Source organism: Dendrobates tinctorius, unplaced genomic scaffold, assembly GCF_039654945.1.
Source record: "Dendrobates tinctorius isolate UK_male_01 unplaced genomic scaffold, ASM3965494v1 ptg000107l, whole genome shotgun sequence".
Classification (NCBI taxonomy): domain Eukaryota; kingdom Metazoa; phylum Chordata; class Amphibia; order Anura; family Dendrobatidae; genus Dendrobates; species Dendrobates tinctorius.
Window position 1 is genome coordinate 25654368 of NW_027361775.1, and position 23963 is coordinate 25678330.

Consider the following 23963-nt stretch of genomic DNA (forward strand, 5'->3'; position numbering starts at 1 on the left):
CAACGCTGGCAGATTTGGACTGACGTCAAATAACTGAAATGTGAAACAGGCCTAACAAGTGAATAGAGTCCAACCTAAAAAAAAAGCTTTGCCATGTAATCAGGACTGTGTTTCTCTTCTAAGATGTGCTTCCTGATAACAGTTCTTCATCTTCTAAACGTCCTCTGTGAAATGATATCTGAACCCACATTTGTCTCCATTCAGTAATCATTGCTCTGCTTTCTGCTCTCTAATTTTCGCATGCACTTGGCTGCCTTTTTCTTGTGGGTGCGGTGCAAGATGATATTTTCTCTCAATTGCTTTCATTTGAGCCACACTGTTTCTGTCTCTCCTCTTCTGTCTTCTTCCTCCTGCTGGCAGAATGGCTTTGAGCCTCATTTTTTCTTTGAGGTTGACAATAACACCAATACCATTAAAAGGAGGCCAGGAAGCCACCTGCAGGTGAATAAAGCATGCCACTACTGGGGTTTTGGTCATCTTCTCCCTCTCCTGCCTCATGTGTCAGTGTGACGTTCACTATTGAGATTCATTAAAGTGTTCTGTGACTTGTATGTGTTCAGACTGGCCTCAGACAGCAAGGTTTGTGGTGGTTACGGAGGCCGAGCTGAGGGGTCATGGGGACATAGCTGCTGCTCTGCTTCCATTGACCCAAGAGAGTGTTGTTTATGGGAGGACAGGCAGCAATCTATCTGATAATGGCTACTCCAAAGCTACATTCTGCTGAGTTTTGACACTGACACACAAATGTTTTCACAAAGTTTGCTGATTCAGTATTTATGGCAGCGTTATGCATGTAGGGGCTGAGACCTTGATTCCAGCAATATGCCACTTGCTAATTTACATGCTGTCATCTTGAAACCTTTTTCTCTGCTGCAGATATAGCAGTACTGAGCTCTGTATAACCCTGCCCACACTATGGACTGCTTTCTGTGCACAATGTTCATAGGCAGAAATATGCTAATCAGTGGTGTAGTCGGGGGGGGGGGGGGGGGGGGTTACACAGAGCAGTTGGCTAGAAGGCATGAGACACCTAGTCCTGTAGTGATAATCTCCTGCAGGTAACACTGATTTTATTGCACAACCTAGTAATTGACGCATCATTGGAATAAGGCTTTCAGCCCCTACATCTTGCTGCTCTCAGATTACATAGTGAAAATGTTCTGTCAGATTCCTTTTAACATTAGGTTATGAAGAATGATCAGGTGAATTTAAAAAAAAAATGCAAACTCATTTATTGCTCTGAAAATTAACTTAATCACAAAACCCCTTTTCCATGAATTTCAGCCCTGCCACAAAATGACCTGCTTACATCAATTTGGTGATGAACAATGCTTTTTCTAGCCTGATGGAGAACAGTGTCACAAGACAAAAGTGGTAACAAAATGGCCTGGTGAACAAATGGATAGGAAATTCCCCAGATCTTAATCCAGTTGAGAAATTGTGGTGAATCCTTAAAAAGCGAGTGTAAAAAACAAAAACCCAGAAATTGTGATAAACTCCAAAGCCCTCATTAGGTTTGAATGGGCTGTCATCAGGCAAGATTTGGCCCAGAAGCTGATATCCAGCTGCCAGGGCAAAGGGTAGAAGTCTTGAAAAATAAGGGTGAATGCTAAATATTGAGTCTTTGCATATACTTGGGGTATTTGTTAATAAAAGCTTAAAAGCGTATGAAATGCTGATGATTATACTTCAGAAACCATAGAAAAATCTGACTAATAGATCTAAACACAATGAAGCAGCAGCCTTTCTCAAAACCAAAATCTGTGTCAGCCTTGAAAGTTTTTGCCATGACTATGTAAAGACTTTATCAGCCCTTGCAATGACTGATACTGAAAACTGGTTGATCATCTTTCTTCCAGTGTATCCAAATGGCTGCTGTAAAGGGAACCTGACTGTCCCCAAGCACTGCGCCAGCGGTATGCCTGAAGATTTCTTAATCTGAATAGGTGTTTTATAACACTGCATGTTTGAAGAATGAACCTTTATTCTGCAGTGTCACAGGTCAGATCAGGACTAGTCCAGTGTGACATCTTCCTTTTATTAGTCCTGTCTCAAAATTTTCCAAACGCTGTTCCCTGGACTTGAGTGACAATATTAATGCTACACTCTTACTCTGTCGCCTCATTGGGGGACACAGAACCATGGGTATTATGCTGCTGTCCACTAGGAGGCGACACTATGCTCCTCCTCTGCAGTATACACCCTGGACGGCGTCAGTCTTCTCCAGTTTTTGCTTAGTGTCGCAAGGAGGCACACCTAAAGATTTTATTTCTTTTCCGATGGATTACAGATGAAGAAAAGTGGGTCTCCAGCGAGACTCCCGACATGGCTTCTTCCTCGGCCCCCTATTACGGGGTGCCCGGTTGAAGTTGTGATGGCTATTCCCCATGTCGCTCCTTCCCCAGTCCCTCGGGTATTGGTTCCAAGTCGAGACCCCCTCCTTCCCCAATCCCTTTGGGGTCTGGGTTGAGGTCGAGGCGAGGATGAAGACCCGTGATGGTGACAAACGCACCCTCCCTAATCCCCCTCTGGGGGCATTTGGTTGAGACGCCTCAGATAGGGTCGGTACAAGGCAGCATTCTGCAGCTTAAACAGCCAGGGATCCCAGCTCTGCTGCGGGCTCCTGTTGGGGCCGGAGGAGAGTGCAGGCAGACATGGCACATACAGAGACAGGGCTCCCTGCCCCCCGTCTCTGCGGCAGCATCAGCTCCATAGCGCCTCAGGGGGACCCCACACATGGCCCCATAACCGCTGCTAGCCCCACCGCTATCCTGCCTCTCAATCCGGAGGGGTCTTGTTCAGATCCGACCCCCTCCCGGACATCCGCGCTGGCCTGGAGCCCTTCTGGGCATCAGGCTTCTAATTTAGGCCGCGGCTTCGGCCTAGCTGAAGCCGCCGCCTCCTGCCTGGCCCGCCCCCGGATGACAAATATGACACTACAGTGTCATAGAAGGGGCGGGTCGAGGCAGAAAGGGCGCGTTTTTACATAGCCCTGCACGCTCTTTTTCAGCTCTCCGCCCCCTTCTTCCTCGTCTTCTCGGCGGCCATCTTCGCTGCAGAAGAAGCTGTCTGTGACGTCAGCAGCAACGTCGGCAGTCTCCGGGGGGCACAGGACTGAATTGTCGACGCTGGACCTAGGGGCACACAAGTGGGGTAAGATCACAGCTGGGTTCTCTTTACTTGGCTGTGAATCCATATTACCTATAAGGCTTTCCTATAGTTTTCCTCTGCGTAGCCACTCCTGTAGGGTCCTCTGCTAGCCAGCCTCTGTGCACTATGCTGGGCTCAAGGAAGAGAACCAGGCAGGACTGCTTTTATGCTTTCTGCACAGCCTGCAAAACGACTCTCCCTAGTGGCAGCACGTACCCACACTGCAGGGATTGTATCCAAAATACTGGGTCAGAGCCCCAAGAAGCCCCTACCATTGCTTCAGCGTCGGCTACCATGCCGGAATGGGCTACTCAGATGTCGCAGTCTATGACACAGTCCATAGATAACCTAACCTCCACACTACTCCAGGCTCTGCAGGGTCATACCTCGGCTATGAACGTTACCCATCAAAGGGACAGCTCGTGTCAGGAACATGCCATTTCCGACACTTACAGACGTAAGCGGACCCACAGGTCGCGTTCATCCGCGTTATCCCATAGCACATGGTCATCACCCTCTAGGTGGTTCCAGGTCACCTAGACCGTCCCCTAACAGAGACAGACAACGCAGATCCCCACAGCGATCCCCGACCACAGAAAAGTCTCTGGCCCCCCGAGCAATACGGCGCTAGTTGAGGACGTAATTTCTTCCATCCATCGGGTGCTGGACATTTCTGATGCACCCCCAGAAGCCCCAGAACACAAAATTTGCTTTGAAAGTGTTCTAAAACCACCTAAGGTCTTCTCTAATCACCCGGAATTTCAGGCGATACTTACTAAGCAGTTTTCGCAGCCTGAGAAGAAATTCGACAATCGCAAATATCTGGAAGCAAGGTACCCCTTTCCACAGAAGGACACCAAGGAGTGGACAGATCCACCCGAAGTGGACCCCCCAGTCTCTAGGCTAGCAGCACAGACCCTCCTCTCACTGCCAGATAGCTCAAGCCTCAGGGACGCAGCAGACCGGCAGGTAGAACGCATGACTCGTTCAATCTTTGAAGCGGCAGGGACCTCTCTGGCTCCCGCGTTCGCTTCCATCTGGGCAGCCAAGGCCATTATAGCTTGGGCCAAAAAAATTGCAGGCTGGCCTCCAAGCCTCAAATCCTGAGCTGTCGGACCAGGCGGTGCAAATAGCGGTGGTAGCAGATTACATGCTTCATGCAGCTCTGGATTCCACAAGAGGTGTAGCGGGAATAGCATCAAACGCCACCACAATCCGGCGTATCCTCTGGCTGCGGGAATGGAAATCGGACGCGGCCTCAAAGTTGTCCCTCACGCATCTCCCGTACCTCAGTGGGCGGCTTTTCGGTGAAAAGTTGGACACAATAATATCCAATGCCACCGGGGGTAAGAGTACCTCTCTCCCTCAACTAAAACCTAAACGCACATTCAAAAGTTCTTGGTTTTCTTCAATTGGGCCTGGACGCCAGGCTATCCCTGGGCTCGATTAAGAGCCAGGTGTCAGCGCTCTCAGTGCTTTTCCAGAGACGCATTGCTAACAAGCCGCAAGTGAGGACTTTTCTTCAGGGGGTCTCCCGATTAGTTCCCCCCTACAGACGTCCACTGGAGACGTCGGACCTCAACCTGGTCCTGACAGCATTGCAGGCACCACCTTTCGAACCCCTTAAGGAAGTCCCACTCCGCATTCTGTCACAGAAGGTGGTTTTTCTGGTGGCAATGACCTTGCTACACAGGGTGTCTGAACTGTCGGCACTCTCCTGCAGACGGCCCTTCCTGGCCTTTCACCAGGACAAGGTGGTTCTCCCTACGGTTCCATCCGAAGGTTGTGTCCAACTTCCACCTCAATGAGGAAATTTCACTGCCATCCCTTTGCCCGGTTCTGGTTCATAGAGTGGAGAAGGCTCTGCATACGCTTGACCTCGTCAGGGCATTGCGTATATACGTGTCTAGGACTGCACCTTTCCGGAAGTCTGATTCCCTTTTCCTTCTTCCGGAAGGCGTTCGCAAGGGTCTGCCGGCTTCCAAAGCTACCCTTGCCAGGTGGATCAGGTCCACCATACAAGAGGCTTACCGCCTTAACAACTCTCCCCTTCCGGCCGGTATCACGGCACATTCTATGCGGGCGGTAGGGGCCTCCTGGGCCATTCGGCACCAGGCTTCGACACAACAAGTGTGTAAGGCGGCCACTTGGACTAGCCTACACACGTTTACAAAACACTACAAAGTTCATACCCAGTCCTCAGCGGACGCGAGCCTGGGTAGACGGGTTCTGCAGGCGGCAGTGCCCCAAGTTTAGGGACCTGTCAGCACAATATTCGTCCATTGCTTCCCACCCAGGGACTGCTTTGGGACATCCCATGGTTCTGTGTCCCCCAATGAGGCGAACAGAGTAAAGGAGATTTTTGTGTACAAATCTCTTTCTCTTAGCCTCTAATTTGGGGACACAGCTCCCACCCTGTTGCCCTTACGGGCCGTTGTTAAGGTTGAGTTCTCATATTGTTCTTTGAGCTCGTACATAGTGGCCTTCTTGCAGGCATGGTTATGTTATTTCTGTTATGTTCCTCCTAATGCTTTTGCACAAAACTGGAGAAGGCTGACGCCGTCCAGGGGTGTATACTGCAGAGGAGGAGCCAAAGTTAATCTTTTTCAGATTATGCATAGTGTCGCCTCCTAGTGGACAGCAGCATAACACCCATGGTTCTGTGTCCCCCAATTAGAGGCTAAGAGAAAGAGATTTTATGGTGAGTACACAAAAATCTCCTTTTTTGGTAGGACTGTTAAGAAGGAAGTCCATCACACACAAGGAGGATTGATTAGCAGATTTGACGTACCAGCACAGAGAAACAGATTCCCCCCCTGATATATGCCTGTTTGCCACTGCAGAACAAAACTTCATTCTTCAAACACTGCAGTGTTAGCACATAAAATGCCTCCTTAGAATAAAGAAATCTGCACCCATACTGTAAGAGTAGTGTTTGGGGACAGTCATTGGACGTGACCTGATCCCTTCTAAGCTCTCTTTGTATATTGGCTTCAGTGACCGCCGTTCAGTAGTTGGTGTTACCCCGTGCATGTTACATCCTTGTTCTTTTTCACGGTCTTTCACTTTATCATAAGAATGCCATTTATTCTACTTTTCTTTTTGAACTTTTAACAGAGTGATGAGAGGTCATCGCTGACTCCCATTTCACCCACTTCTCAGACTGGTAAGTTCATCCTGAATTGTACCTGCGAGGGTACATGTGCCACGTGTGACGGTTTTAGGCCTTTGTATATGTAATTAAAGGTGACCTCCCACACAAGACAGGCACCGATAAAATGGAAAAATATATATATTTACTTCCCGTGCTGGTGCCGTTCCAGCAGTGTCAACATTCACCGTCCCAGAGCTCTGGTGCGGTGGAATGACGTGGTGCCCGGCGCCCAGTTAGCGCTGGCATCACTATCCTCACCTTCATACTGATTGAACATGAAGAGGAAGCCAGGGCTGCAGCTGATCTGACTTCCTTTCATGTTCAATTCATACGAAAGCGGAAACGGTTACGCTTAGCGCTTATTCGGCGCCGGGCACCACGTCATTCCACTACACCAGGTGAGTGTAGGTTTTTGTTTTTTTTTTATTGGAGCCAAACATTTAGTTCAAGAAGGGGTTGTCCTAGTAGTAGACAACCCCTTTACACAACACACCTTTCAACACCATTTGACCTGATCTTTCACTTGAGTGTTAGGCTTCCTTTTTGATATGTCTGCTTTGGAATTAATTCCAATGGAGCTTTGGGATGGATAGCCTTGGCGATCTTTCATGCTGCAATCCCCCCCAAACTCTTGATAGGCCTGCTTCTCATATAGCTGTTGTAATAATTGGGTTCCATGTGCAGATCTGTCTAGTGGTCTGCATTGCAGACTGACGCGAGAGCTGCGTGCGGTTATATACACGATTCTGCTCTGTAAAACAAAGCTTCTTGCCATTACACATTGTTTTGCACAGAGAAAAGCGCCAGAAAAGTGCAAACTGTGATTTTCCTTTCTCATGGGAGGTCGTTCATGGGCACAAGCACAGTCAGTCTGTTGTGCCCTTCTAAATTTGGTCATATAGTACACAATATTAGTTGTTATGCACTCCACCTTTAATTGTGAGCATAGGAAATAAAACTGTTGTATGTGTAAGACAAATGCTTAAATATGATGTAATCAGTTTACATTATCTTTGCATTTATGATTGAAACCTATTAAAAAAAAATTAACGTTTTATTTTTTGTAGTACATTTGTCCTCGCCAGCATCTGCTACATTATATCGATGCTCCCCTCAGCGTCCAGAAAGCTTCTTATTCCGGGCCGCTGTTCGAGAAGAAGTCAAGAGAAGTAAGTGAGAGAGCTCCTTACATTTATAGCCATCCGGCTCCAGTAGGCATATATGGCACAAAATGATGCGCGATAGAGGTCCGACGTAAGGAGAAAACGTAATCGGAAAAGGCCCTTAGTCTTAAAGGTTGCAGTTCTGAATCAGCATGCAGATATAATAGAAAAAAAATCATTCCTATCATCCATATATTTTAAAACATAAGCATCTATATTTCAAGTTTACTAATTTATACTCACTTGTGAAAAATCAAGCTTCTGCCATTTTTACTGCTGTGGAAAAAGCACATTGGCTTTCTACCAGAGGGCTCCTTGTTCTGCTGGTGGTAATCAGATAGTGATTTCTACATTGTCTTCTGTTACCAGGTAACACCCCTCCTCCTGCTTCTAGTGATTGTACAAGCACCAAAATTAGGCAAGAGGAATTGGACGTTTCAGATCAACTCAGAAAGGTTTGTAGCTGCCAAACTAACTGCTATGCTACATGGCACCGACTCTACATGTGGAGATTCAATAATTATGTGGAGCTAAGATTGCAATAACAGTCATATCTCTTCTGAAGAAGTCCTCCAATGACCTAGATGCCATCAGTTACCACAGACCTGTCTCTAACCTGCCTTACTAGGAAACATTAAAGAAAGCTTCTGTTATCAAACTACATACATCAGCTGGTTGAATGTATCTGAAAAAGCCGAGCGCTGTTCTCTTCTGCTCCATGGGGAGTTAATGGAGCATTGGTTGAGCAACTGCACAGCCATTCTGCTCTAATGGGCATACACGTTCCCCGTTCTGCTGATCGTTGTGGGTCCCAGTAGTTCTACTCGCATCAATTGATACATTAAATCTTTTTAACGCCCTTTAATCAGCTCTGGCAACTGATGGCACAGTTCTTCAGTGGTTTAGCTCCATCCTAACAGGCAGAGAATCTTCCTACCGCTCACCTGAGCTACTGAATAAACGTTCGCAGGTGAAAACTGTACCCTGGCCACACTGAAGTTCTCTTGGTCGGATGTGAGCCTCTAACAGCACAATGTTAACTGACACACTCCACAGACCTATCCCAAGGGAACACAATCCTTCAAAGCTCACCTCATGTGGACACCTTGGGTGCAGTTAGTCTGTAGAACCAGATCTCTGCCATTTTACCATCCTCATACTTCCACATGTTAAAACATTGAAAGAATGAAACACGTTATTGCACCAGAAGATCTATCACCACAGATTATTCCTCCAGAACGTTGCTGAGGGACTACTGTATTACCCTATATGTAGGCCTCCAAGACAGAAATTACCGCCTTTACTTAATTCAAAATGGTAGATTTAGAAGTAAAAATGTTACCGTTCTCCCAGTCCTTCATGTCTGACACTGGCTGTCCATAATGGTGCATAACTTTTAAAATGTCACTTAAAGACATAAAGAATTTGAGCTCTAGCACCTCGAAAGATTGCCTTAGCCCTACACACCTCGTCCTCTCAGATCATAAGGCAGGAAAAGGTGATACATATCTGACTGCCAGCGGGGTTGTACACTGAGACACCTACCGATTAGAAGAACCGATCCCAAAGTGCCACTGAGTGACTGACGCGGTAGTAAGCATCTCCACCACTGCACTATGTTGCAGATGCTCTCTATTGCTTCTGGCTTACCCCCCTTCTTAGGAACCCTAATGCTATTACCAGTCAGACCTACAGCAATCATACATTTTCATTTCTGCTTTGGATAACTGATAAATGCATTTAGGACTCGCTCTTAAAGTAAGACTGTCAGTTTGACACTTGCGAAATAGAATATAACGAAATAATCATTTTATTCCCAGACTGCATGTTTAGTTCCTTGTGAGACAAGCCAATTACAAATGGTGGTGGTTGGAGAGATCCTGGATGGGGAACATTTTTTTTTTTTTTTTTTTTTTTTTTTTTCGAAGACCGTGCTCCATTTTTTTCATTGCTTTATTTCAAGAAAGAGTAATGGAATGTTCACCTGAACATATTGCAGCCGTTTTTTCCTATCCGTATTACATCCACTATTTGAGCTTAGATCTGCGGCCTTGATGCAGGCAGAAAAATACAGCTAGAATACAGTCGGGTGAACCTGCCATAAGGCAGAGCATATTATTATAGTAGTCTTACTACTCAATAGTCGTGGTCTCCAACTTGTCTTGCTGGTTGCTGCAAACTGTAAAAGCTCTGACATAACTGTTTTCATTTCAAAGTGTTCCTTTTTTTCCCCTTAGAACATTGAATCACGGTTAAAGGTATCACTTCCCACCGACTTAGGGGCGGCCCTCACAGATGGCGTGGTGTTGTGTCATTTAGCCAATCATGTTCGGCCAAGATCTGTGCCGAGCATACATGTTCCCTCACCTGCTGTTGTAAGTATGGTGCTATTGGCTTATCCTCTATGCTAAAAAATGGAAACTAAATGTTGTGCTTTCCCCAGTAACAGTCATTGTTTCCCTTCCATAGCCTAAGCTCAAAATGGCGAAATGCAGGAGAAATGTTGAAAACTTCTTGGAAGCCTGCAAAAAAATTGGCGTTCCCCAGGTAAGAAAACACTGACATTAAGTCTCTGCTGTATGAGAACACAATATTATATTCACTTTTGTGTTATTTTAAAAGTACATGTCATGCCCATTACTATTTTTTTTGCTGCAGTTTTCTTTGGCTGCTTGCTCTACTCATTATTAAAATCCATGAATAACTGAGTACAACGTTACTTTCCTCTCTCATTCTAGGGTTTGTTATAACTTTCTTTTTTCATTGCAACATCAGCATCTTTCCGTTTCAGTTTTGTGATGTGGTTTAAATCTGCCATTGTGAGTTACCGTTGCCCTTTACCAAGCAAATTGTACATTAGGTTTAGCCCTAATAGCAAATGTAAGTGATAATCGAGATGGTGGAAGGTTCCTTCATTTCTGTAACGGATAAGCTGCCATCAGAAGTGTCTGGCAGCAGCTTATTCTTCTTTAACCATTGCGTTAAAGATGCCATTCTTATGGTGGAGTTGTAGAGTCCGCTCTAGAAAACAGGCCGATGCATCTGAGCCACATAGGGCTTTTATCTCAAACTCCCTGTGGCTTTCCAGAAAATATTTCTGCCCATCTACTATCTGCTCCTTGATTTGTGGCCTCCTGCAGGGTGTGTGGTACAAAATTGGAGCAATGTGCTTGGATAGGGCGTTATCGGAGCATGCTCGGGTGCTAACCGAGTGACTTTGGCGTGCTCGAAAAATATCTTCCGAGTCCCCGCAGCTGCATGTCTTGTGACTGTTGGACAGCTGCAACACATGCAGGGATTGCTTGTTCTTTAGGCTATCCCCTGCATGTGTTGCTGCCTTCGAACAGCCACAAACACCTTATCCAAGCACGTGCTCTCATCACCAGTTGTAATATGTTCAGCCTGGATACTATGGAGAACAAGCCGAAAGGTCAGTTTGGAGCTATGTAATCCAGTTTATACCTAATTGGGTTTGGAGCATGTGACATGGGCATAGCTGTGAAATTTCTAGATACTTCTGATGTCTGTTTGGACATTTGTTATACTCCTCAGTAAAGGTCGAAGGAATTATCAGAATTATAGCTCTTAAAATATGAAATCTCTTCTTCTCTAACACCAGTGTTTCCATATGGGATATATACGGGGAGAGGAGAACATTAACTGCTTCATTATGTCCATTTTCTAGCCTTCCCTTTGTCTCATACTCTTGTCTAACTGCATGATGGTGTTTGCATGACTGACTCTGCTTTCTGTTTTTCCCTTCCTGCTGACCCCACTCTGGACAGGACAAAGTTTGTCTCCCTTCAGACGTTCTCCAGCTAAACCTCTGCAGCGTTCTGGGGACTCTGGAAAGTCTCCTCTCCTTTGGAGACGGCTCACGTGCACCTGCTCTTTCCTCCCACCTCCTGGGCTTTGGGGTTTTCTACTGCACCCTTATGCTTCTCCTCTTCATGCTCTATCGCTGGTTTCTTACCTTCTGGACCCAGGCGTGAAGAGGCAGGGCTGATCCGTTTTCTCACTGTTGGTGGGGGTGGGTCGTTTTCTCGATCCTGCAACTACGAATTCTCCAACAAACCTCTTTCAGAAGCACAACAGCAATGTTAACCCTTTACTGCGAAGTAATTCCGAGCTCTAATCCAGGGCCAATGCCCATGATTACCCGCGGATGCACATGCCACAACCTCTATGCTGCCCACGCCGCTTTCAGCATCAACTAGTCAATGCTTTGATACCTACAAGAGATAATGCGCTGATCGATGTTACCTTTGCCAATAGGCAGCTTGAGGCACTTGTGACGTTTTACGTTTAGGAGAGAGAAATGCTCCTCACTTCATACACAGAAGTGCCGACGGACAGAAGGTATCTGGCTCGGTAGCTGATTTCTCAGAGCTGACTGCACCCTTCATGTGCCTTCATGTCGATGTTGCTAGAAGTTGTTTTCCCAGTTGCATTCAGAGGACACCCTGGAATATCCTATACCAAAGGCTCACTAGTCTGACTGAAATGAAGACTAAAAAAAAAAAAAAAAAAAAAAAAGGGCTGAATTTTATACATTTGCGTCAACCTGTTTTAGCAAATATCAACAACGGGACTCGAGTCACAATAAAGTAGCACTAAATTTCCTGTCCCCCCTCTGAGGGCCAGAAATGGGGTGTGCACTAGAGGAACAGATGAGAATGACCGGCCCATCCATCCATTCATTAGGGTGTCAGCCATTCAGATGAATGACTGGCATGTAATGTGCCTGTTTCCTCCGAGAGACTACTACTGGGGAAATGTACAGTCACCTCGGGCGTACCCTGTCAGTACCAGCTGGGATTCCAGGAGACTGCATTTTTATATTGCTGAGAGACAATAGATTTAAAGGGATTATCTGTGCTAAAGATATTGATGGCCTATCTCCAGGATGGGCCATTAATATCAGATCGATGGGGCGTCTAACATCCATCACCGCCGACAGACACATGTAATGAATGAATGGAGCACGTGTGAGAATGAGTGCTAGCTCCATTCTCTGCTGAAAGGCCACGAATGTCATCAGCCCACACAGCCTATATAAACGGTTAGGAGAAAGAGTTTACAGCCCCATTACTCATACTTTGTATCGGGGGAAATGGGAGTTATAATCAGAAAATGACCTATTGATTTCTTGTTCTTGTGTTAAATGTTTTTCTTTTTAAATGACACCATCTGTATTAAAAATAAATAGAAATCTTGCAGATTTCACACTGGCCACTAGACTTATTTATTTTTTGTTCCAGATTCCATTTGTGTCAGGAAATAACACATGTACGTAGCCCCAAAGATCAGACGCCGAATCTAATCTTTTTATGTTGAGGCTGGGCAAAGGAGTGGGCGCAGGGTCAGCCGTGTATACAGGTGTTACCCGTTGGGTAATCCTGCCTCTACACATATGACGTCCTGTAAACTATTCCTGAATAGATGAAAATTTAGTCTAAAAAAGCCCCAGTGGCCAGTGTGAAAACTGCAGGATGACTAATTTTAGACTTTTAATAAAGATTATAATATGGAGGGAAAAAAAAACATTTTTTAAAAATGCATGTAATAAACTGACGTAAAGAATGTCATTTTCTGATTATGGCTTCCCTTTAACGTTTTAAGAGAACCACTAACTACCACGACTTTGCTCCTACATCTCAGTCCCTATAATTCTTTTCACTATTTGAGTTCTGTGGTATTTATAGACACTTCAGATATTTGGTGGCTCCTGTTTTCAGCAACGATGTAATGCATAGGCCAAATACCCTTTGATGTTTCCTTTTTCGGAATTAAAGGGAATCTGTCACCAGGTTTTTGCTACCTCATCTACAAGCAGCATGTTGTAGGGGCAGAGACCCTGACTCTAGTGATGTCACTTACTGGGCTGCTTACTGCAGTTTTTATAATATCACTTTTTTTTAATCAGCAGGAGATTCACTAGAGCACCTGTAAATTTGCTGCCATGTAGTTCACCATATTCATGAGCTCACTAAAACCCCATCACCAGCACTGATTGGCAGCTTTCTACATATACTGTGCATAGGCAGGAAGCTGCCAATCAGTGGTGGGGGCGGAGTTATACAGGGCTCATGCTGGTTTATTAGTCCTGTGGTAACAATCTCCCACTGATAAGTGATTTTATCAAAATTGCAGTAAGCAGCCCAGTAAGTGACACACTGCTGGAATCAGCATCTCCGTCTTTACATTATGATTACACAGATTAGGTAGCAAATATCTGGTGACAGATTCTCTTTAAGGGTGGGACAGATTAGATGTTAGCCTGTCTGATCCTTTGTGTCTCTAAGGGATAAGCCAGAGGTGACTGCATTTCCCAGCTTGCATGCTCATCTGAGCTGAATGTCCATGATTATTGGAGAATTTGTAGCTGGTAGGTTTATTTTTTTTGTTTATAACCAGTAAATGCAGCTAACATCCTGAGTGAGAGGACCACTATTAAATAATAGGAGTGTACTACGGTTTCATTTAGAGCTTGAGGTTTAAGCATTCATTCTAACTCTACAGTGTTTTCCAGGACAATTGTATTACTAAGGATATGTTGTGCCTTGTTTCTTTTTAAAGCTGCAGAATTAACATGATGATCTTCATACGATCTGACATTCACACGGCTTCTGAAACGACTTTGGAGGATAATGTTCTAGCAGAGATCTTTACAAATAAGATATTGCATCTACCTGAAAGAACTGAAAATATACTTTATCAATTAGATGGTAGGGCTCAACTGAACACTAGTAAGTTTCAATAAATCGGGCTCTAGATAAGGTAGATGTCTAGAGGTGGACAAGAGGAGCCGTAATCCAGGCCTGCGTCTTGCTAACCTCCCTGGCTGTCTAATGCATTGTATTGAATTTTCTATCAGATGGCGGCATAGTTAGCCATACTGTACCATACTTATTTACCAGCATTATATTATGAATGTCCTCCAGCCTGTTAAGGCTAGTTTCACACGAGCGTTTCTCAGAGCTGCGCAGGGCTGCGGACGTCCTCCGTGTAGCTCCGCATACATCCGCACTGCTGCATACCTAGTGTTCCAGATAAATACGCAGGCCGCATGCGGCTGTAGGCGGAGCAGACCGGAGGAGGTGCGGCAATGGGCGGAGCTACACAGGGGACATCCGCAGCCCTGCGCATCTCTGAGAAACGCTAGTGTGAAACTAGTCTAAGATGGTATATGACCGATTCATTTTATAAGCATAAAGCCAGACCACCATGGTGCAACAATTGAGTAAACTAACATTAAGAATGATGCATAGCTCCCTCAATGATAAAATCCAATTAACCAATGCCACCCCTATTACAATGGGGATTACTAAACTGTTATCGATATTTTTTTGGTGTGCAAATCAGAATATCACTTTTAGTGTATTTACAGATGAGCTGTGCAGCACCCAATTGGCTGTGCAGATAGATAATATACTGTAACACCAAATAAATGGGCTTGAGTCTATATTGGTTGGCGTAGAATGTGTAGGTGCACATTCACACTGTGGTCATTAACAAATATAGGCTGGAATAAAAAACCGAATGAGCAAATACCCTGCAGTAAGTAAATAGTGCATACAAATAATATAGGGTAGTTGGTTATCAGCAAAGGACCCTATGTTATGTACATGTACTTTCTGCAGGGTATATGCTCATTTTGTTTTTATCCTAGGTTACATGTGTGCCTACTCCACTGTGCACTAGTTACTATGCTATACTGGCTGGGGCGCGCGGCCGAGCACTACCAGCTCATCCCTGCTACATGACTGAGCTCCTCGGCAGGGGAAGCCACTCCTGCCAGACTTCACGCTCCCTAGATCCAATAGACTAAAACTCCAGCCAAAAATCCAGATAAAAAAATAAAATTTTATTCCAGTGCGATTAAAAAATTAATGACATCTTCATTTTCATCCAGTAATGTAATATGAATTTCCTGCGTTTCTGACGGTAAACCAGTCCTTAATCACGATTATACCAACAGTATTTTTCTGGTGCAAAAATACATTACTTTTTTTGTTTTTGTCAGTGTTACAATAAACCAGATTCTATTTGTTTTATTAGTGGCCTTTCTTTCTACCTCTTCGCTATCTTCCAGCGTTATAGAGTTTGATGTAGATTGAGTATCCAGTGTTCAGTTGAGCCCCAGAATTTTAGTTGGTAATAAATTAAGTTTATTTTTAAGTGTTCTCTTGTCAGTTCCGGGCCCTGAATTGACATCGACTAGACATTTATAGTGCAAGTGTCTGTATGTAAAATCCATATTTTAGCTTAGCACCCAGCAGTCTTCTGTTGCCTGATGCCGCTAATACTCTAGCCTACTCTCCATGCAGATAATCCGGTTTAGTTTTTGAGGACAGTCTGTTGAGTTCCACCTAATATCATGTTTTGACAGCAAGGGTTTATGATGAGTGTTTTCCTCATTGGTGTTACTTCAAATATTCTATTACCTTAACCTAAATAGACCTCATTGACACTGAAGCCAAAGTAGCATCTTTCCTGATTTCACACTCCTCTCCTGTACGTGTGATCTTCACTAATGCTTGTTCCTCTGATACACTGGACTATTTATGTATATATTAAAGCAATAGAAACTTTCCATGAAATACATTATGCAGAAATTCTTGGAAAACCAGTCTGCAGTTTAGGCCAAATATTACCAGGCTTTATGCATTACTCTCTACCTCAACTGAGGATTGATGTCAAGTACAGTGTGGCTATATCGTTCTATGCAGCTAGCCAAACCTACAGCCTTGCAACTAGGTAACGAACTATATAGAAGCAGAATCGTTTTGCTAAAAACAAGGCACACTTAATTAAGGGCTGATTTACATGATACAATTGACTTGTTGTAATGGACTTGTACTTCGTGATCGTTGCCATCATGATTTAAAGGGAATCTGTCACCTACCCTTTGGCGGGCGATGAAAACGAGGTCGGTCCGGTCCGATGGGCGGTGTTCCCGATGTGTGCCACCTCCCCATCCTTGCCCACTGTCCGCAGGTTATTGCTGAATTGGAGTAGGTGTACGCCATTTTTTGCACGTGCGCTAAGCATTCATAGCTAGCACACGCGCAGTATGCTTTGCCCAACTGCGGGCAAAGCCGGACTGCGCATGCGCCGGTTAACTAAGCCTAAACTAAAGAAGTATTTTGCTGTGTTCCGGGGCTTAGTTAACCGGCGCATGCGCAGTCCGGCTTTGCCCGCAGTTGGGCAAAGCATCCTGCGCTAGCTATGAATGCTTAGCGCACGCGCAAAAAATGGCGTACACCTACTCCAATTCAGCAATAACCTGTGGACAGCGGGCAAGGATGGGGAGGCGGCACACTTCGGGAACACCGTCCATCGGACCGGACCGACCTCGTTTTCATCACCCGCCAAAGGGTAGGTGACAGATTCCCTTTAAACATGATTGTGACCAGTAAAAGATGGCAGATCAGATTTTACAAACTTTATAGCATGTAAACCTGTTATTTGCTTGTGTCTATGATAGGAACATATGGATCCAGAAATGTGGTGTTCTGTCCAATTGCAGCAACACAAAGACCACATTGAGAGGCTTGTGTGCCTTACTTAGTCCAACCACATATATGTTGCAAGGGGTCCTGTCTTGGCAGCATGAAACCTGAAGCTTTTGGCTGAGGCTATACTGCAAGCATCACAAGCTTTACTCAACTCACTGGAAATGTTGCCATCATAGCAAGGTGGCTTGCAACTTTTTTTTTCCATAGGGAATTTCTGTGCAACTTTTAGTTGCTGTGCAGCCCCAGCCGACTTCACAAACAATGCATGGTATAGTAGACTGCTAGAAACAAGAAGAAATGCAAAGTCCTGATGTATGTTGGTTTCTTCTGCAGCTCCTGATCAATTGCACTTTGTTTTTTGCTGAATTTTGTAAATAAATTTTGCTACTGAGATAACTGTCTACATTCCTGTTTTTTCCTGCTTTCTTCTCTTTCGACTGTAAAAATGACATTTTCTTTAATTTTTCCATCCACTACTCTTTCTTGTACTTCATAGATATTCTTCATAGCCTATTATTTTAGAAGGTAAATATTTGCCTACTGGTCTAGGCATCTGCTAATGATATGGGCACTGATGCCCTTTATTATTCTGAGCATACTGTTATTTTCATAATTTTTTGTTTTGCTTTTTTTTTCCCCCCTCCTTCTGTTTTTCTTCCTCTTATTCAAATCCACCCCTTCCTCTTACTTTCATGTCCAGGACCGTCTGTGTCTGCCTCCGCACATCCTCGAAGAGACTGGATTAGTGGAAGTAGCAGGAACAGTGCAGGCCTTGCTGGATCTTGCACCACCCAAACCACTTTCTCCCACCAGTGTGTGAATGCCATGGGATCCAAAGGCTCCTCACTTTGTGTACCACTTCAGCATCCTGCTTTCACCAAAGGGCCCACCGAAAACAATCACGGACTTTTAACAAATGGGGATTTTTACACGCACATGCTGCAGTTTTGTTCACAAAGGGTTTTAATTGAATTTTAAAGACAAAAACATTTTAGCGCTCACTCTACGTTCTTCATTCATTATCAATGGGTATAAGCACTTTCTAAAAATTAAATTATCAATCACGCCCATCCAATAAAGGGGCTATAAAAACAGAAAGAAGTGCAATATTCAAATGTTATGTGCATAACTGACACCAAGAGAAGGGAAAGCGGTTCCAAAGCCCCGCAAAGGAGCAGGTTATTTATTTTATTTTCCTTGTTCCCACCTATGGCAAGATCCTTTTATTGTTTATCCCAATGAAAGGAAGTATGCAGTGTGCCTGAGGAATTCCCTGAAGAGTCTGCAAGAACAATCTAATCGTACATTCTGCACCGAGTGGTTGTAGCTAATGTGCTGGGAATATCCAGGGAATAAAGCAAAGCGCCGTTCCGCACTTCTCTGGAGACTTGGCACCTGAAGATTGCCGACTGTTGGACGTGAATGAAAGCCTCCGGGCACACAACTTTTCCTTGGTTTCATTTGCAGAAGTTGAACATGAAATACAACATTTTAACTGACTTATAAAGTGACTTTTCTTGTATGGACCTGTTAACCTTATGTTCTTGGAATTTGATTTCCTTGACTTTTGACTTGGTGGAGCAATTTTTTTTTTTTTATTTATGCTTTTATTTATTTTATTTTTATCTTTTTAAGCTTTGGAATTTCCAGTCTGTGGTCATAGTGAACATATTTACAGAAAAGAGTTTGATGTCGCCAATAGTTGGTATTCGGCGCCTCATAATGTAAATATTACATTGCACACCCAGTCGTCACTTAAAAAAAAAAAAAAAATTTTATAGGAGACTAGGGCAAACCTAATAGACTGAATGTCCGTATTGCAACTGACTTGACCATACATCCCATAGAAGAAAATTAAAGTAGTCTTATCCCTCGGAGCACTGAGATCTAACCATACACTAGAATTGTCTAAATATTGGCTGGATACAATATCTAACCGAAAAAAATGGATCTCTGTTTTTAACCCCAAAGACTTGAGCCATAGACGGTCATAAAATAATGCTCATTTCACAGGGGACTTGAAGTTTTAAATTTGTGTAAAGCTCAAACTCTTTTACACTTTAATGTAATAATATTTTTTTTATATTCTATATTTATAATTCCACCATCACTGCTTGAGAACTCTTAAGCTCCAAATGGTAAAAGATGTTTTGGCAGTATACAAATGGAAAGCCTAATAAAAGGGAAGGTAAACCTAATGTGTCCCCACAGGAAGAGAAAAGTGCATTTATTGTGTAAGGATCTACTCCAAGCCCTGCAGGTAGCTTTATGGCCTTGTCCACACCAATAATAAAGGTTCATTACCCGTTCCATATTTGATAGCCTGAAATTAGAAAGGCTCCCACGAGAGGGAGGAAAGCCCTACATAAAGAGTTGAGAGTGGAGCTCCTGCTCATTCTGCTGGAATCCATTTCTTGTCGTTTCTTCATTGAATGTTTCTCTATACTGTCTATAATGCTTAGAAGTTCAAGTGATGTAAATATTAAGACTTGTTCTCTTGGGATACTTTTTTGTATTCTCCGTGAATAGGATCTGGAAGTTGCTAGAAGATTCTTTTGCTTATTTAGCTCTTATTTAGTCTCTAACGGATGATATCTGCATGTTGATTTTGTTCATCATGCCACATACACCCGTAATGGTTATTGCAGAATACACACAAAGTACCGTAACCGTTGGTACATGATTCAGACCTTCATACTACGAAGTAGTGTTTTACTGTTTTTACTGGTATTTTACCGTACATCTCTTTATTCGCCATTACTTTTAGACAAAAGAGAAAAACGTATACCCGACTGCATGTATTCCCCTACACACATTACCAAGCCTTGTAAATGATTTCACACACAGATGCTTTATTTGTAGATTTAACTATATTAGTACGCTAAATATGTCTGTCTATAGGATATAACTGTAAGAGATTACTTTTATTGGAAATTTGTTGATGTAATATATTTTTGTGGAACTTTTTTTTTTTTTTGGCAAATTGATTTCCATTGTAATTTTTTTTGTAAAGTACAAAATAATCCACAGTTTTAAATTGTTGAACAGTGGCTATTTATTGTAGATTTGGTCACTGATGGCAATCTTGTCTTTCCCTACCTGCTGCAGTGATTTGTGCCCACTCTGTGTTTGCATTGATCTTTTTCTAAATTTTGGATCGCCATTCTTCTAGGTTGAGCCCCATTGTTAATTTACAGATGTGGGTACTCATTGAAAAAGTTAGGACATCACCAATGCAAATATGTGGCACCAATAACAGGAGTTGTATAAAACTAGATATTTTTTTTACAGGACCATTCTTGTAAATAGGCTCTGTCTCACATTGCTTGAATGAACTAAATGGGCTTTCCATGCAATGCCCAGATATTCTGGGTCCTCCAGAGCTCGTTATATAGCTAGCATGTAGATGGGGGTCCCGAGTGACCGCCCCATCTGCCCCAATTAAGTGTTTGAAAGCGAGTTTGGTAAACTAAATAACCACTTCAATTAGTTCACTGAAATAAATACTCGTCTGTGCATTTAGCTAACATTTAAATTATTGGGACCAAAGAAAATCTTATGAATCCCTTAAATTGCTTTTGCAACTGCAGTATGTAGTGAACGGTATAACACTTGACGCTCTTATGTTTATCAAGTGAAATGTTGCAGAAAAGTCATAACATGTATTGCAAAACATGCCACATTTATGAAAGATGTGCATAATTTTTAATTCTACATTACAAAATGTTTGACAGACTTTATGCTATTTCCATATCAAATTGTATGCCTATGTTTCATGTATATGCCTTCAATGCGCCTAATATGCTTTAAAGGGAGTCTTTCATGTGAAAATCACTATTAACCTTATGGGGTTGATCTGCAGGTTAATAGTGTGTCTGTCACACTGAAAGCCCCGCTGCCGGGAAGAAGTGAACTTTATTCCTCCGAGCAGCCTCCGGTGTAGCTTCAGTATCTACGGCTGTAACCACGTCCCAGCTTTGACTGACAGCCAGTTCTGCGGTGCATGAGGACCGATGACTGAAAAATCCAAAGTTGCAGGGGGGAATAAGGTTAATTTCGTCTTGGAACCTGGGCTTCCAATGTGCTGGCCACACTGCTTCAGAACACTATTAACTTGCAGATTAACCCCATATCTACATGTTAATAGCGTTTTTTTTCACATGACTGTTTCCTTTTAACTCCAGTTGATCCAAAATATGCCCAAACTGTCCATTTAGTATTCAGGTGGTATGTGTCTGCATATTTTTTTGTGTATTGAAAAATTGTAAGAATTCCTTTTTTTCTTGATACAAATCCATCTTAACCCCTTATTCAACACCAAAACAACATGTAACTGACCTGAGATATAAGTGAATAGCAGCACCGCCTGACAGGTGAAAATACAGCTGCTGTCAGCTGTACTGTACAGTATAGCTGATACTCTACTGCTTCAGTCATGAGCGGTGTTTTCACCGATCATGGCCTTTTAGGTGCTGCTGTAAATGGTGACTACAGCATCTAGATGGTTAACAGAGCATGGGGGCTCCCTCTTTAATCATGATCGTGTGGTCCTGATGTTTGCCATGGCAATTACAATGGCCTTAGAGTCTGCCAGCTACAGTGGTCTGTTCAGAGGTTAGCGACACTTAGGTGGTAAAAAAAGGACTCGTAATTCTTTCAATTATTTCTTCCTTTAAACTCCACCAATGCTTTTTGTTCATTTAAAAAATTAAAAAAAAAAACAACTGCTGTCTAAGTCTACGTGCACATGCAGCTTTTTTTATGCAAATTTACTTTTTAGGTATGCAGAAATTTCCTGAGGAAAAACCGGATTCCTTCCCAGGAAATCCGCAAATTTTTTTTTTCCGCGGTTCTTATCGCGGTTTTTTTTTTTTTTCGGATTTTTCGTGTTTTTTTCCGCAGCATTATTATGTATTAGTATACAATGAAATCCGCAGATTTTCTGCAAAAATTATGAACATGCTGCGTCTTTTTCCACAATGCGTTCTTTTGCGGAAAACAACGCATCATGGGCACAAAAATTGCGGATTTCATTCTAATAATAGGATGCTTAATGTATGCGTTTAAGTGTTTTTGCAGGGGAAAAATCCTGAGCGGGTGAACACAGCCTTATAGTACCAGCAAAAGTTATGAGACTTCAGAAATCTCATGCACACACTTGTTTTTTTTCCTGACTGAATTTGAGAAGTGCAGTTTTTGTTTTTTAAATTCTAGCATTTTTTGCACCCATAGAAAACAATGAGTGTAAAAATGATGCCAAAAAAAAAAACCCGCGACACGTGTTTTTGGTGAATAAAACTAACTTTATGAAATGTACTGTAGACAGCACACTTGTAATCCGCACCCAAACAACGCTGCAAAAAAAGCCACAAAATGGGAGTTTCAAACGCAGCGTTTTTACTGCCAAGAAAGCAGGTCCTGGCTGCAGAAAAAAAATGCTGCATGTGAACATAGCCTAAATCTTGGGAGCCTGTTGGACAGAGCCCATAAGAAAAAAAAAACTTTGTACAAGCAATAATCCCATTAGTGAAGCGGTTTGTACTAGTGTGCCACGTGAAGATTGGCCGTTAATGGAATGTACACATTTTATTAAAAGACTTCTAAGACAAGCACTTTTTTATTTGCCCTCCCTACTTATGAGGGTTTCCTAAATAACTTGGCACTGTAATTTAATATGACCTCCGTTTCTTTTCTGCATGACCAGTGCCACAGGTCTGTGGATTGTGCCTAATATTGCAGTCCAGTCCTATCCGCATGGGATAGGCTGCAATATATGACGTGGACCATTGGCAAGTATGGCTCTGTATCTGCGGAGAATAGGCCCCTCTGTTCTAATCCTGGACAACCCATTCGCTGTATATGCTATTGTTGACTGACAACTGACTATCCTGTCCTGTAAAAACCGCAGTTATGCAGACACATACACATCTATGTGGTGGGGAACTGATCCCCGAAAGCTACGACCCACTCATCAGGCTTTCAGTTGGTATTTGCATTAGAGTGCGGTATGTAAAATGTACAGATGGACAAGGTAGGACAGGGAATGTAAACATTACACTGTTCACAAGGTTTCTTACTTGTTAATTTTTGTAAATACATTCCATATTTTTAAGATAGTTAAAAATGATATATTTGTCTGTACATCTAGTGGTTTCTTCCCAGTTGTCTACTGTTGCTGTTCTTTACCTGACAAAGTGTGATACATGTGGTAAGCTGAATAAAATGTACCTTTTCAAACAAGTCGTCTGCTGTTATCTGCCTTTTATCTCGTGCCGGTATAAACCAATTATTCTGTTTGCTGTTAATGGGGATTTCTTTATACCAGTTTCACGCAGGTATATTTAGGGCACATTTCTATGTCTGCAACATGGATGAAGATCCCGGCCCTACTGCAGATTTCTGCAGAATGACTGTTCAAACGAAGTACAGGCGCTTTGGTGCACCTTTGGTGTGGCCAAACATTTAAAGGGAATCTGTCAGCAGGTTTTTTGTTACCTCATCTGAGAGCAGCATGATATAGGTAAAGAGAAGCGGAATCCAACAGTGTATTGATTATTGGGTGCAGCGGTTCTCACACAATCAGAGCTTTTAGATTTAGCATGAAGCGGAGCTAAGGAAGCTAACCCCACCCACACCACAGCTAACCCCTCTCACACAGCTAAACCCACACCAAGCTCTCTGTACAAAATCCATAAACAGTGAGGTGCTTGGTTGCTGGACTAGTCCGTAAATTTTAGTTTCTTAATGACCAATCCTTCATAGTTAAACTGTATGCTCTTTGACAAGTGACAAATCCATGAATTCAGTATTTCAGACACTCCTGCTGTATTCAGATTACATAAAAAGAATGTCTTTCTGCGAAGTGCATCTTCCCATCTGCTTATTTCCCTCTATCTGCACTGCCCACTTCTTCTTTGATTGACAGCTGTGGCTTTATAGAGCCAGAGAAGGGTGGCAATAAAAAAACAAGTAGGT

The 23963-nt window shown here is 43.2% G+C and overlaps 1 protein-coding gene across 7 annotated transcripts in view; it reads left to right on the forward strand.

Moving 5' to 3' along the window:
- LRCH3 (leucine rich repeats and calponin homology domain containing 3) overlaps positions 1-23228 on the forward strand; it is a 107663-nt gene extending 84435 nt beyond the window's left edge. For 4 of the 7 annotated variants that reach the window (XM_073589288.1, XM_073589290.1, XM_073589287.1 and 1 more), the window contains 6 exons: positions 6268-6316; positions 7372-7473; positions 7837-7922; positions 9705-9842; positions 9937-10014; positions 11253-15648. In XM_073589288.1, the coding sequence (XP_073445389.1) occupies positions 6268-6316; positions 7372-7473; positions 7837-7922; positions 9705-9842; positions 9937-10014; positions 11253-11459 (660 nt within the window). In that variant the 3' untranslated portion in view covers positions 11460-15648. Of the gene's footprint in view, positions 1-6267; positions 6317-7371; positions 7474-7836; positions 7923-9704; positions 9843-9936; positions 10015-11252; positions 15649-16957; positions 17385-17688 lie in introns of those variants that run through there. The other 3 variants (XM_073589292.1, XM_073589293.1, XM_073589291.1) reach the window with 3 other exon arrangements.
- The last annotated feature ends 735 nt before the right edge of the window (positions 23229-23963 follow it).